Source organism: Apostichopus japonicus, chromosome 21, assembly GCF_037975245.1.
Source record: "Apostichopus japonicus isolate 1M-3 chromosome 21, ASM3797524v1, whole genome shotgun sequence".
NCBI classification, from domain to species: Eukaryota; Metazoa; Echinodermata; class Holothuroidea; order Aspidochirotida; family Stichopodidae; genus Apostichopus; species Apostichopus japonicus.
In genome coordinates, this window is record NC_092581.1 from 1864420 (window position 1) to 1879979 (window position 15560).

General features: G+C 36.7%; 1 protein-coding gene across 9 annotated transcripts in view; it reads right to left on the reverse strand.

Annotated features, from left to right (window-relative positions):
* The window catches only part of LOC139963286 (syntaxin-binding protein 5-like), a 96766-nt gene that overhangs the window by 56892 nt on the left and 24314 nt on the right, over positions 1 to 15560 (reverse strand). For all 9 annotated transcript variants that reach the window (XM_071963953.1, XM_071963952.1, XM_071963951.1 and 6 more), the window contains exons 3-4: positions 8207 to 8288; positions 6431 to 6531 (exon numbers count right to left, since the gene is read on the reverse strand). In XM_071963953.1, coding sequence (XP_071820054.1) covers positions 6431 to 6531; positions 8207 to 8288 — 183 coding nt within the window. The remainder of the gene's footprint in view (positions 1 to 6430; positions 6532 to 8206; positions 8289 to 15560) is intronic.

Here is a 15560-nt window from a genome sequence, read left to right on the forward strand (position 1 = left end):
AGGTTCGAAATTGGTAAGGAAGGTCGTAATTCCACTGTAGCCGTTTGTCACCTGTATCGAACAATACTAGTTCTGTTTTGGTGACATACTTTGCCTTGCTCTAGAGATCAAACATGATGCTAACCAACTCGATTTATATCATATACATGTATGTTCATCTAACTACATATATAAATCTCTATCTGTATCTATATCTATCAATCTATACATATACCGGTGAAATGCAAGTAGAGCAGAGATTAGTCCGAGTCCGGGCTGGATAGAATTAGTCTAGAATTACGCAGGTACTGGAATACATATTGATTGAATGACATTGCAAGAGGGAGATAAATACGTTGCTTCATGTTAGCTCCTGACTTTTTGATATTGACATTCCACATAGCAGGCAATGAAGCATGATCCTCCTCTGGTAGTCCATGGTGCGATACAGAGTGATACTATTATCATCCGGCCGAGATTGACGGAAGAAATCGAAAAAAATTAGCAAGTAAAACACACAGAGTTGACAAACCTGTAGCAAACCCCTAAGGCTGAGGAGGTTTAAGAGCTCATGTGGTTCAATTAGCATAATTACAATTTGACTTGTCAACAATTTTGCACTGTTTTTAAACTCAATATCATCAAAATTCCCACAGGTAGGAAAAGTGGAGACTGTAATGAATTTATACTGTGACATTGTAGGTACACTTTGGTAGGTTTTAATGTTACCATAGATCGTTGAACAAACAGGAGATATAACGATCTTATTACCATTATTATCATTACAAAAAAGATATCCATTATGTTACACTTGAATTAATCATTTCATGGAGAGAATGTCTAATTGGACACCTTGAAGAAAGTTTAATATCAGCTGGATTGCAAACAAGAATTTGAATGTAACTCATAGCCACATTGAACACATTTTGCAGGTTGCTCAAATAGCTAAAGAAAATGTTATTGGTAGCTTGCAAGCCTTGCCGTTGGCTTATACAGAGAAAGGAATTATTGGGAGATACAGTATATGGGCGATTCCGTGAAAACAGGGACATGACCCCAAATTTTCAAAATCATTTCTGCAGCCATTTTTGGCTTCTAATATACTATAAACACATTTAGGGTCTGGGTTATGTACTTTTTTTCCAACTATATCACGTTCTTCTACCAAAAAATGTGAATACCTGACTAATGTTGAATTTTGAGAGAATATTTGAGGAAATAGTATGGATATTTCAAAGTCTCAGATTTCCATATTTGAAAGCAACCAAAATAAATTTGTTATATATGTATTGGTAGTGCCATTAGTGATATATTAAAATATTAATCACAATTCCTCCAAACAATTTTGGTTTGTAGGCATATATGGCTGTAACGACACATAGCTGATTTGAGAGCGTAATGCGAGTTACCGAAAGACCAAGTTTTTAACTTTTTTTTTTCACTGGAGCAGATAATTTCCTGCCATTTCATATTATGCTTCTAGTCAAAGTAAAGAGTATAAAAATAGTTGAAAGAATTAGAAATGTACCTAGTATATAGATATAAATAGCCATTGAAATCTGTAATGCGAGTGACCAGTAATGCGAGTTACCGCTGTAATACGAGTTACCACATATTATTCCAATCTCACTTGCAGTACTACTGATCAACAAAACAATACAGCGCACTAAATACTTATATAAGGTGTGCACAGTAGTTACTTCCTGTACCCAGAATGCACTGCAACCTCCATTACATCACACGTGACCCTTTTAAAGACAGTTTCAACAGACATTGATGATTTTATCACCTGACCTTTGTGGAATCACAGACCTTCCAAGTTGCATTCAACTGTGACATCATCAAATGAGTAAAGTTAGCCTATTCTTTCTCCATTTTAACATTAGCATTTTCATGGGATATTAATTGCTTGGTACAATATTTAGGACAAATTGTGAGAGCTTAGGCTATATTAGTCTGTAGCCTATCACATAGTAATCTATATGTTCAAGGATGGGCAAATATTGTAAATCATGACCATTATAATGTGCCTAACATCTTGATGGAAATTAGTCTTGATGTGAAAGCTGATGCTGCCAAGGGTGTGGGCACCTCAGAATTAGTGGGGTGGGCAGAGGGGATGGGACAGACGGGGAGTTTGCATAGGGTATGATTGGGGCTGCTGGGGGGGATGGGGCAGGATTGCGGAGGCTTGGTCAGTTGGAATAGATTGGTGTGGTTTACCAATTCAAATGTGTGTTCCCCAAATATCATGATGTGCAAACCCCTTTCCCCAATATGAGTGTCTTATCACTACAATGTGAAAATCAACCTTTACTCCAAAGCATTTCAAATCCCTAAATTACACAAAATAAGGCAGGCCACCGGATTTCACGGGAATTGATAACTGGAAATGGCCAAACCCCAGGGATGACAAAACTTTCTATCGACGAAGCAAGACGATAAAGAAGTTGGGAACACCTTTGATTGCTAATAGTTGTGGCCAATTCAAGTTTACATCAAAATTCTAATTTGATCAAAACACCATCCATTCAAGGTTATCTAGAATGGCCATATATAGCTACCACCATGCCCTCATACCGCATGATGAAACATCTATTGTGTTATTGTTGATAATGTTATTATACTGATAGAATTAGGAACAAGGATTGTTTTATTAGTTTCATGCTTTTCCTAAGAACCCTAAATACAAATTTCCAAAGAACCAATCACTAATTAACATGCCAAAGAAACTTTTCTTGTAATTCACTATATAAGCTGTGAACCTGTTTAACTTTCAGTAGATGTTTTGATACATTAAAATGGAAGCTACCAGTTTGCTTGGATTAGCTTCATTGGAAATTTGGATTGATAATTCAAGAGTGTACATTGCAATCTTGTAAGTCAACAATTTTGGATTAGCTTGATTGGAAATATGGATTGATAATTCAAGAGTGTACATTGCAATCTTGTAAGTCAACAATTTTGGATTAGCTTGATTGGAAATATGGATTGATAATTCAATAGTGTACATTGCAATCTTGTTAGTCAACAATTCTTCAGTTGATTTTCTGGTTCAATCAACTTCCATTATTATTGATATAATTGTCAGGATGTTTTGCAAATTGTTGTTAAAATGTTGTTAAAAGTTTTGGAAAGAGTTTTACAGTTTCTAAGAGTTTCCAAGAGTTTGAAAAATGGCTTTGGAGCATATCTCTTTCAAAGAATTTGATGAACAAAGAGCAAAATCGATGACTGGAAAAAGTGTAATGCGAGTTACCGTAATGCGAGTTACCAGACTTTTTCCCCCTCAATACCACATCTGAAGTTGTTTCATATTTTCTACTGCTGATTTATAAACATCAGTAGGGTAGATATCTTGTACATGTATGCAATTGAAGAAATCATTCTTTGTTTGAGCACAGTGACATTTTGTACCGGTGTCAATTTTTCAGGTGTCCTTTTTCCGTAATGCGAGTTACCGATATTTGGAAGCGCACCATACATTAAGGCGAACACAATTACAATTCTTGATAATTTCATATTGTAGCTATGAATGTTGGGTATAACACCACAGAAAATTGAGGAGTTACACTAACCCATATTCGAGCCACAGCACTTGGATTATAAAAAAACAGCAAAAAGTGTAATGCGAGTTACCATGGAATCGCCCATATCGATAGTGCAACATCACATTCATCTGCGAAGTCCCTGCTTATAGTCACAAGAGATGCAGCAATCACTTGGAATGCTTGCAGTTCCAAAGCTTTTCAACGACTTGCTTGCATTTTGTACTTTATATACTGTTACCCCATTGTAATCACTAAGCATTTGAATTAAACATATCAAGTTATTCTATTTATCTACTTAAAAAAAAGACTAACATAACTGTGCATTCTTTTTATTATTTTGTTTTGTAAATAAATTTGATAAATCTAACACAAATAAATATTATATCAAAATTGATACTTTTAAACATGGTACAGTAAAATCTGAACAGGTTTTCTTTAGTTACTCTTGTCCACTTAAGACTAGTGGTTACTCTTGTCCCATTTTTGGTTACTCTTGTCCCCTTAGGACTCTTTCAGTCTCTTTGGGTACTCTTGTCCCCTTAAGACTCTTTGGTTACTCTTATCCCCAAAAGACTCTTTGGTTATTCTTGTCCCCTTAAGACTCTCTGGTGACACTTGTCCCCTTAGGACTCTTTGGTTACTCTTGTCCCCTTAACACTCTTTGGTTACTCTTGACCCCTTAACACTCTTTGGTTACTCGTGTCCCCTTAAAACGAGCCATGCAAACCAACGCCTCCCTTTAACGAACAGCGTTACTGTGGGTACCGCTGCAGATGTATTAAAAAGTTTAATCTCCACAGACCTGGATGCTATATGTTTTTTGGTTCCCTTCCTTTGCTGTTTGTTTACACTGAGGGTCTACGGTAAAGTTTACAGCACAATATCACCTCTGACATTTGTTCTTATCTTAACAAGAATCATTTATCTTGACAGTAAACTAATATGGAAGGAGGCTGATCAGTAGTCTCCCTAGGTACATCCACAAGTCTTGTAAACAAGTGGCAGTTAGTACTATTGCTGCTGCTGGGGCAGTGTCATCGGTCACTCGTTGATGAAAGTCCAAGCTATGGAAGATGGGGCATTGAATTACCGATGATGATCGAAAGCAGAGTTGTGCCCAACTCTGTCAGTTCGAGAAATAAAGGGAGGGGGACAGATATTCTTACAATTGATGGCCACAATTATGTTATGCTTTCTTCTATACTTATATGGCACCAGAGTTATTACAAATATAGATGTAGACACGAATATATGAAAGACTGCTGGTTGTATTTTGCAGTTACTACAGTACCTTCCACCACCAAGCAAATCACTTTCAATGTGTTTAGTACAGTATCTACATATATGTAATTGTATATATAAATTTGATTCCCCCTCAACCTATCTTAAATGATTACCACCACTTGACACTTCCTAATGTGTGTAAGTTTCATTTAAACCAATATGAAAAATTCAAAAATTATCTCACAGAATTTAGTCTTATAAATGTTTTATTTTGTTTTTTGTTCCTAAATATTGAAGTTTTCCCTATTTCATTGTTTTCTGGTGTAATATGGTGAATTTAAGTAACAGATTTATGTACCTATCCAGGTACCATAATACCTTCTTTTAATTGATCTGTGTTTAATACTTAGAGAGCCCATAAACCCAACCATCATCTTTATGTTATATAACATATATCTCTGTGAACAACAAGTCCCCCAAAACAGCTACAAATTATCTTGCTACATTTGGGAGATATCGTAGTAGCTTGTCTGGGAGCTGCCATTTTCTAAATCTGTGATGTCATAACGCCACTAAGATACCGTTTACTTTCTCTTCGTTTTCTCTTTGATATTTTAACAGTAAGATGTTTAACAATTTTTACAGTGAAACCAATGCCAAACACTAGGGCAACGTAAACAGCTACATAAACATTAGATGCAGCATTAATTTTCTAAAAATACTAGAAAATAAACATTGCCATAAATAAAGAAAAACATAAAACTAAATTAAAATGATGTCATATTTATAAGACATGATCAAGTCTGAAGGCTTGTGTGTGAAGGAGCATTAATTCTGCAATTTCTCCCAAATGGAAATAAGATCTTTCTCACCCAATTATGGGAAGATTAGAGAGACAGTTGTCTTTATCATATAGCTGACCAATCATGATGATTGGCTTGAATATCCTCTAAAACTAACAGATGATAGCAAGTCAACACCGATTCTAGCTTGCTATCTGCTCATTGAACCCAGAACAGAGTTGGTACAGAATGAAAAAAGTAAAGAAATTTACTCTACTTAGAACTTTAATCAAAATTACAGTGTGCAATGTTTCCCCGAAAGGTAAAGAGGGCAGTATTGAAGAACTCAGCATGCATGGACTCCGGATGTGTGACCTGATTAATTCACTTTGGCTTCGGCTTTGAGTACAACGTTTCTGTATGCTGCCGTGTTGGACGAATCTAACCGTAATGGTAATAACCGACTTTTGCGATTCCACGTTATAGTCATTGCCGACTTTGCAATCTGCCGTCCCCCTGAGTTTGCAAGGTCAGTAAGAGTGACTCCATGATAGTTTTCCCTTTCGGGAAACCAAACAAGGAATGAGTGACTTGAGGGTAAGTGAATCTGGTCAGAAGTGGAATGAAATTCTTGGAGTAATAATTAAAACGGAACCTGACTTTTTGCCTCAATTTGACTTTGGCCACATGAGAGCCTGTACCCTTAATCCATAGTGGTCTAGATTTTGTGACAAAACTCCCAAATTCGCACGAGAGAGAAAAGAAGACCCGAAAACATTCAAGGGTTTAAATTCTCGCCCGCTTTTCGTTGACGGAGCGGCTTTGGGATTATTTTGACGAGGATATTGGTTACCTTGACGACTATTCAAGAAAAATATACATAACTATACTGACCTTTCTCTGTTGAATTTTAAGGAATGTAGGATAGCAGGCCTCTTTTGTCGAAGGTTCCATAGATGTAAGCTGTCATCGGCACACACGCTGACGATACCTCCCTGAAAATGAAAGAGTTAAGAAAATTAGGCAGCATTGATTAGCGGAAGTAGAGAACGTTTAACAGCTAAAACAAGGTTAAACATTATAAGCATGCACCTAACTCACACAGATCTACTTGTGAAAGAGCAAAATGGACAGAGTTGACAAACACTCTTCTGTTAGTGTCTTCGTATTAAAATTGTGACATCGTACATTACACGGCTCTCCTTCAGAGGGGACCTTGTATACAAAGCGAAAGCAAAATGAAAGGTAATTACTTCAAAATTGTTGGTACCAAAATCCCCATGGTGAAAGAATTTTCTTTCTTGCCGATCAAGCCCTAGCTGTAACCACGGCAACAACATTTAAAACCACAAGATTCCCCTCGAGTCTTATTACCAAAATTTAACCAAAGAAATTATCATAGCAGTTTTGTATTAATCAAGGGATTCTGGCCACCAGAGCATATTTCTCGGAGATTTGGGGGCACTTTTCTTAAATACTGCAGTAATGTTAAACGTGATGGGGCAGACGAGCAATACTACATACAGCACGCAGTAGTAATTTAATGTATTCGTTAACAGGGGTAATTTAATGAAATATTACCTGGGATAATCACAATTAATTGGAATGGTCCGTTAAATATCAAAAATAAAATTCTTGCCTCCAGGTCCACATTCAGACCTTTGACCAACCTGCTAAATTACTATCCTCTTCAAAATGAGACATAGAAGCAGACAACGGATGTCACCTATTTCCTCCTACCCCTCCCTCCTTTCAGTAGCAGGGGAGGGGTGGCGGGAGGGGTAAGTGTGGAGAGGGGTGGGATGTGTTTGGTACCATTTGTTAGATACAGTATATTTAGAACTTATATCAAGGGGGCACTTTTCTCTCGATTGTGATGTTTTCTGACCAGCTCCCTACTGTAAGTACCTCAAGTAATGTTTTTCGGTTTTCCCGTTCATGTTTCAAAAGAGTAAGTTTTATGGGATCTTTGCAGAGATCTTTGTAAGTTTTACCATCGCATAAATTAATCACATATTAAAAACTTTTAATTTCGGTTTAATTGATCGATATTTACAGGAGCCTAAATATCTTTCATCAATCACTAGAGCTTGCCTGAGTGATACCTTTTGATAGAACTGACCCAGTCTCTTACCATGTCCATTGTAATTGGTTTTACGATTGTTTGTAATTTTATATATATGTTTTTTGTATCTTTTTATGCGAGCAATCAATTACCCTTTGTGGGATTTTATAAAGTTGATCCGATCTGATCTGATCTTATCTTCACAAACGTCAAGGTGTGGAAACTGGATTTGAGCAGAAGCAAAATCAAAGTTAGCAAAGAATCAAGTTGCCAGCTTCGAAAATGGTAGATTCCAAAGGAAGAGGGGAATGACCTGAAAGGGTCAACGGGGGTGTAGGTACGCAAGGTAGGTCGCAGTGCTTACAGGAAACAGCTGATGGAGGAATAAAGTAAAATTAGTGATGTCTGAGCTCAACTTGATTGAATTTATCAATATTTGCAGCAGGGCCACGGCTACAGTAATAAGTGTCTTTATACCACAGAAGGAATGCTCCACTTCAAATTCAAAGATATTCTATACGCCAGGCATAAAAAATCAATCATTTCTGGTGATTTCTCACAAGATCGGAGACTTTACGAAAAGAAGGAAATCCGATGCGACTTACTTCATTGACGAGAAACATGAGTTGCATGACAGCGGTGTCTGCTTCATGGCGGACGTGACAGTCGACCCCAGGTCTTCCAAATCTAAAGAATGCTTTCGTTAAGGAATTTTTATAGAAAGCTCAAAAAAAGACAAAAAACTCTGTACCTCTCTGCTAAGATGAAGAAAGATCAATTTTGCATCAAAAAAAGTTTGCATATCACGTTATTAAAATAACTTACGTTATTTATGTCCTTAAGTATCATAGTACTGGAAAAGAAACAACCAGGGTAAATGTGCAATATATAACTTGGAGAGAGACCGAGTTGGAAATATGCAGAAGAGCGAAATCAGTTCTAACCTCCATATGTGCATGGACACCCTTCTTGGGAGGCCATAGTTTGATAACTCCCACCACTCTAGGATAGAGTTAAATCTTCACTAAACATTCTAGATTTCCTGACTCTTGTGTTTCCAAAAAAATATATAACAAGTATACTAACATGCTGCTATTAATTTCGGCTTTACTTTCGGTTGCAGCGTAAGTTTGCACAAACTCTTAAAAATTAAATTATCTCTGTTGTGTTGTCCTTCAAATATTAATCATCAAAATTATAGCAGATGGAAATGATTTTTATACCCTCATCAAAAAGCAAATTGTATCTAAAAATTTATCTAATTCAAATCATTTCTACTAAATGAATCAACCCGATGGCAAAAAGAATCCGAAAGATGACGGAAAAAAAAAAAAATCAGAACGACGAAATCAATATTTCATATCGTAAAAAAAAAGGAAACTTTTGCTTCCTCCAATAACCTCTTTCCGCCCTGCAGGTGACCCTCGACAGAAATAACAAACAGTAAGATCGAAATGAAAATGGCCAAACCTATACGGTACCGCATTAATAATAAATAAATTTTCAAAGGCACAGAGAAACCCGAGGTACTTGTACAGTTTTGCTCGAAATTGATTTCTCCGGTCTCGAGACCGAGTCGGCGAGGGGGAGACTGCCTATGCCGATAGCGCAGGTTTTCTCACTGGATGACCTAGCTGCTCTGCTTTAATTGCCAGGCATCAATCCTATGGGATTATATTCTACCTAAAGAAAAAGTAACATAGTGATATGTTGGAACCTTGCAAAAGCAAAAAAAAAAGAAAACTCCCTCCACGCTTTTATTTCGCCGTGTACCGACGATTGTCTGGTTGTAGAGAGAGAGCGTGGGAGGGTAATGCACATGCAAGAATAGGTTTTCTAATATCTCAACCTGTTCTTTTCTCCACCTACTAATTTCATTTCTGTGCCATGGCCATTTGTCAGGAAATGAGCTACTTACTAGGAGGGGAAATGTTGTATCTGTAAGATGAAATCTCTTACTACATGTCAAATACGTCGTAATTATTTTTTTATAAATTCCCAGACAGACAGACAGCCAATGATGCTGAGTAAGTTACAAGGATTGCTTGGTTCTCTCTCCCATAATTTGCTCTCTCTATCTATATTTCTCATGTCTATGCCCAAGGATATTTAGTTTAACGAACGGTAGGAAATTGTGGCGTGATTTGTGTTATGTATTTGTGTTACGTAAACACGCCTGTAGATTGCTAGGTATTCTGTCCGTGCTATGTTAAATGCTCCTAGTGTCCACGCATATCTGAATTCTGGAACCAGTATGACCCCAACGGTGTTGCGTGTGCGTAGATTAATACAAATGTACAGTATACTTCAGTAAATGAAGATTTACAGGCTAAGAATGTATAAGAGTGTTCTGATTTGAATGTAAATATATATAGGTAGGGGTATCAGTAAGTTGTATTTTCATATTTGTTAAATAATATTTATAAACGTAATAATACAGAAGAATCCAAGAAATTATAAACATAAAACATAATGTAGGAGATGCACACAAAAAGAGATTACACAGTGCAAACTATGATGGAGTCTTGATCTACCTACCTAGCTAACTACTGTACCTAGCTACCGGTCTAGCTATCTACCCACCCACCCACCCACATTCAAAGCTTAATTGAATGTTTAATCTATCCAGCTTCCCTTCTTGAAATTGAAGCAATCAAGACCGAGCAATTGAATTAAGTAGCGACGGTATAGTGCTGATCATACCTACAGTTATCTCAACTCAGTCTATACTTTTGATACTATAAAGCCACCCAGGAAAGAACCTGGGCACGAAAACCAAACAACAAACCCACTGATCCGCTCTCAGCCCCAGTCCCCCTTGCATGGAGACTGTGTGATCATCATCAGGTGTGTATCATGGAATCCCGGTTCCCCTACAAGGGGAACATAATGCTACACTTAATCTTAGCCAAGAAGACTGTGAAGCCGAGATACGTATGATATATAAACAATGTTAAATCTATTTTAACCTATTGAATTGGTTACATTTTAAAAGATTATCTATATTCCAGGTTCTTATTCGCTACCAGATGTCTTTTCGAATATCTGACAACTGTCATTATTCCAATTAATTCATATCATGCATAGTAATTAACTTTGTGGAATCAGCTCGAACATATAGTCTAAAGATCTTGTCAGTAGGTAAGTTCATCCACCGTGTTCGCATGTATTAGAAAATATTAGAATTTACTACTCTTGTTTCAAGGAAGAATGTTTGTTTAACAAACGTTTCAGGAAATGTCAACTCAAATATATAAATACATTTTTTTTTAATCCTCTCTATAAACTTTACGAACCGGACGAAAATATCTGGTTGAAACGACATCTATAAAAATACAGATATCTATAATCCAAGGTTAGCCAAATATTGCTAAAAACAGCTACTTATATCCCTGAGACACATTGTATAATTATGGAGGTCTTTCAATCACATATATATGCCTGGAGGCAACTATACAGCTCTCCAGCACTTTAAAAAAAATAATAATAAAAAAAAAATAAAAAAATCACCCGGTGAAGTTCATAACGTCATTTGTACTCTCTGTGACGATATGGCGCAGTGGAACATTAAACACTTTGCATGCATCAAAGAATTGCCTATGGCTTGCGACAGTGTCTTAACACTCCATAGAAAAGTACGAGGCTATACATCTATACCGATAGAACGACAATCACTTCGCCTAACTCCCACACTACCGCGCAGCAGCAGCACAAAAAGTGTTTGAATGTGGCTCTGTAGAGACCCTTCTAAATGCATGATAGTGGTTTTGAGTTAATTTGGCTAGAAAGAGAACCGTAATTGCTGTTTAATTTCATTTGCAAAGTACCTGTCCTTCATCAAAAATGTTTTGATTCAAGACAAGTTTGATCTTTCGGGGTAGGAATTTTGTATTAGAGGCTTTCTAGCCACTGAAGTAATTACCTTGTATACCGGGTATAAAAATTGACATGTGGTCAGATGGAACTCTTTGCATACATATACTGTATATTCAAGAAGTACACACATTGCATTGCACTCTCTCTCTCTCTCTTGAGGTTACTAGGATACAATTTGGGTGGGTTCTTCTTTAAAGCTGTTTATGACAAACATAGTGTTAAGAGGGGGTGGGAGGGGGAGAGGAGGGGTGAGGGGGAGAATGTAGTATTTTGGGGCGATCTACTGCATCATATTGTCCGAATAAGAGCTACTGTACGTAGTACACAACTGTACTGAGATTCAGTATTCTGAAAATGACAGAGTAATAAACAAAGTGCTTTTTATTGCAAACTATCCTATTTTTTTAAAATCATCATCAGTGTTGGACCCAAATGTTTGCAGGCTAAATATTGCTGAGAGTTTTTAAAAGTACTTTCCTAATGTTCTGACTCTCCAAATTATATGCAAACATTAAGGATATTTAAAATTTCTCAGTGAGGACAAACTTCACTAAGTTTGACCGGTATACACTGCTCGTTGAATTTTTGAGCATGGATGACTAGGTTTAATTATCCAACTTTTTAGAATATTTAGAGGCTGCATTGGTGACCTCTTTTCTACTGTTGACTACACATTCTTCTTCTTTGCCATTCAAATATTTCGATCGTTTTAAAATCTACTGAAGCAGCTAGACAATATTTCGAGGTGTCGACATATATCCATTGCTCCCCTTAAAAACTTGAAGTAAAACTTTGTTCGTACATGTATACACAAGTCCTACTGATTTGATCCATATCTTCAGTAGATAACGGCCAATGGTTTGTACAATGGCAGGGTATAGCATTACCGTATACGTTAAAAGTAATTTTAGATCCAGTATCTCACTGCTTTTCACATGAAGCCAATGATCGCTGGGGCAAACTTATCACAAGCACCTGACAGATTGGGTCACTGATAAGACATCTCAAGGACCTGTCCATCTGATACAAAGGATCTGGTTACGATGACCAGAGAAATATCCCCGTAGACTGATTTCATATATATGTATATATATATATATATATATATATATATATATATAAGGATAATATAATAATAGGAATGTGTTTGTTTGTATATATTGGTACTATACATATGATGGGATTCTTTGCTGGTAGAGAGATGATACGGGCCAGCCAGTGCATCTCATGATAAATTTTTATCTCATAACCTTGCATTTTCCAATTCACTGCAGTTAGGATTAGTGCAATAATCTGTGTGCACACACTCCTCATCCTAGAAGATACATACTGCTGAGCCATTCCACCAAAAAAACATAAAAACAAACTGCAGCAGCTGCAAAATCTCTTGCAACAAGGCTGATATGGAGATGAAAAAACAACAGAGATTATTTCTCAGCAGATTAGCACAGTGCAATACCCACTGTGAGAAATGTGTATGGAATACAAAATATTGCATCCTATATACAGTATATATGGCCAGAAATGTGTATGGAATACAAAATATTGCATCCAATAGACAGTATATGGCCAAAAATGTGTATGGAATACAAAATATTGCATCCTATATACAGTATATGGCCAGAAATGTGTATGGAATACAAAATATTGCATCCTATATACAGTATATGGCCAGAAATTTGTATGGAGTACAAAATATTTCATCCTATACACAGTACATGGCCAGAAATGTGTATGGAGTACAAAATATTGCATGCTATACACAGTATATGGCCAGTAATGTGTATGGAGTACAAAATATTGCATGCTATACACAGTACATGGCCAGAAATGTGTATGGAGTACAAAATATTGCATCCTATTCACACAGTACATGGCACTGTTGGCGCATATGATGCATATCCCACAGAAGTACAACTTTTCGAATCAGTGCCTTTAATTTTTGATAGTTGATTTCTACAACCTGATGGCATAGCCAGAGGTGGTGATGCCGGGGGAGATCTGCCTCGCACGCAAGCATGTTAAGTAGATCGTAAAATATTGGCAAGATTTAGAGTTGCACTAACGCAAATGTAGTTAAAAAATTATAGCACAATTTTGCATTTAGGCTCCTTATTGAAACCTTATCCTTACTGAAAGAAACACAATTTTCTTTTTAAATTAAAATAAACTTGAAACTTTTTTTTTTTGCACCATATACTCCCTGCAGTCTGACTTACTCGCAACCTCTTGTTGGTTCAACACAAAATGAGCTAAAGGCTTAATATTTTACCTGTCAATCAATTGCATTCTGTTTTTATAATTCACCAAATATCCACCCAAAAAAATTAAGGTTAATTATGGGAAAAAAAGGGGGCATTATATTATTAGCACTTGTGTGATCACAAAAATGTCCACAAGTATACTGTAATAATTTTTTTACTTAAATGTAGAGAGAATTTTAGTCTTCATTACATACTGTATGTCATATAGTTTCAGAAATAAAAACCAATGGAAAACTTATACTGTTGGTATGTTTTGTAATACAATTTTGGTTTCACGACCAAAATAGCATCTTTAAGATGTGCTAGTTCCCAATCTCAAATCATGAGCCATTGGGTTCAGTTTAAACACAACTTTTAGGCAATAACCCAAATAAAATATGCAACTTTAAAGGAACATCTGAGGAATGTGTTATAATGCTATTTTAGTTTCAAGATGTTCATACACCTTTAAGCTATACTAGATCTCATTCTAAAATCATGAGTGATTGGGTTCAGTTTAAACTGATAGTTGGAAATAGCATCCCATCCCATCCCACCATCCATGCATCCCATCGTTCCATCCATTTACCTACCTATCCACCAACCCACCTATCCATCCACCCACCCTCTTTTCAAAGGAATATGTGGTGGGCTCATGAGTAAAGTCTAGAAATGGGTTTTAGTTCCTGCATGTTCTCACAGTATATATTTACATTCTTTTCCATGTAACTCACATATGGTGAAAACTGACTTTTACATTAAAATGACAGGATGGACGAGTGAATGGACAAACTCCTAAACGATACTTCAGATTTTATTAAACCAAAAAGTGTCATTCATTTAGGCTATACCGGAAAGGTCTCTGACGGCAATTAGTGTACTTCATTGTTCATACTTACACCTCACGCGAACAGGATGCGACCACATATAGTCTCATAAAGTGCTAATTGTGACATGCACTTAGCTCATGCACACAGTAAATCCAATTACAGCATTATAATTGCAAAAGTCACCTACATGCATCCACCCCACGCATGACGGTCGTAGCAGATACAGCTATCGAGCGCAAGCACGTAGCATCGAGTCGGAATATTTACCATGTATTCTAACTACTGCTCCAGATGCATTATAAACCATAGCCACAGCACAAACAGTACACACTCTTTACTGCTATATTCCCAACTAGCAGGGGGGTTAGCCGGTTTGTAAAGTCACACATATTCTATTGATTATCAGACTAAATTGAGAATCTCCTAAATTGCATTCGAGCTTCGCTCTGCCGATGCGGGGCTGTATATATGATGTATACAGAGCTCTCGCTTCGCGATCGACTCGGATTACGTTTAGGCAAAACAAGATCTCTCTCCGTAAAAAGGTTCGTTTTTCCTGCCGATGTTGTAAATTAAGGAAACAAGCATTGCCAGACTGATAGCGCTCGTTTGGCTGTGTGTCGTCAGTCTCTACGGCAAAAGTGATGAACATGACTCAACCTCTTACTCATTATACAGCCAAAGTGTAGTAAGCACTGTTAAACCAATTACCTGCTTTTACCGACATCACAAGCCTGATATACTGCTGCAGTACATATGTGTCAACACCACGTCTACAGTATATATATATATATATATATATATATATATATATATATATATATATATATATATATATATATATATATATATATATGATTAAAGGCATATATATGCAGCTCCTGCTGTGTGTGCTTATATATATATATATATTCGTTAACGGCTCCGCGAAATGTTTACAATTTTCTTTTTGTTTACTATCTCCCTTTTGCAGGAGAGGATAGGAGAGGAGGGGGTGGAGGTGGAGGAGG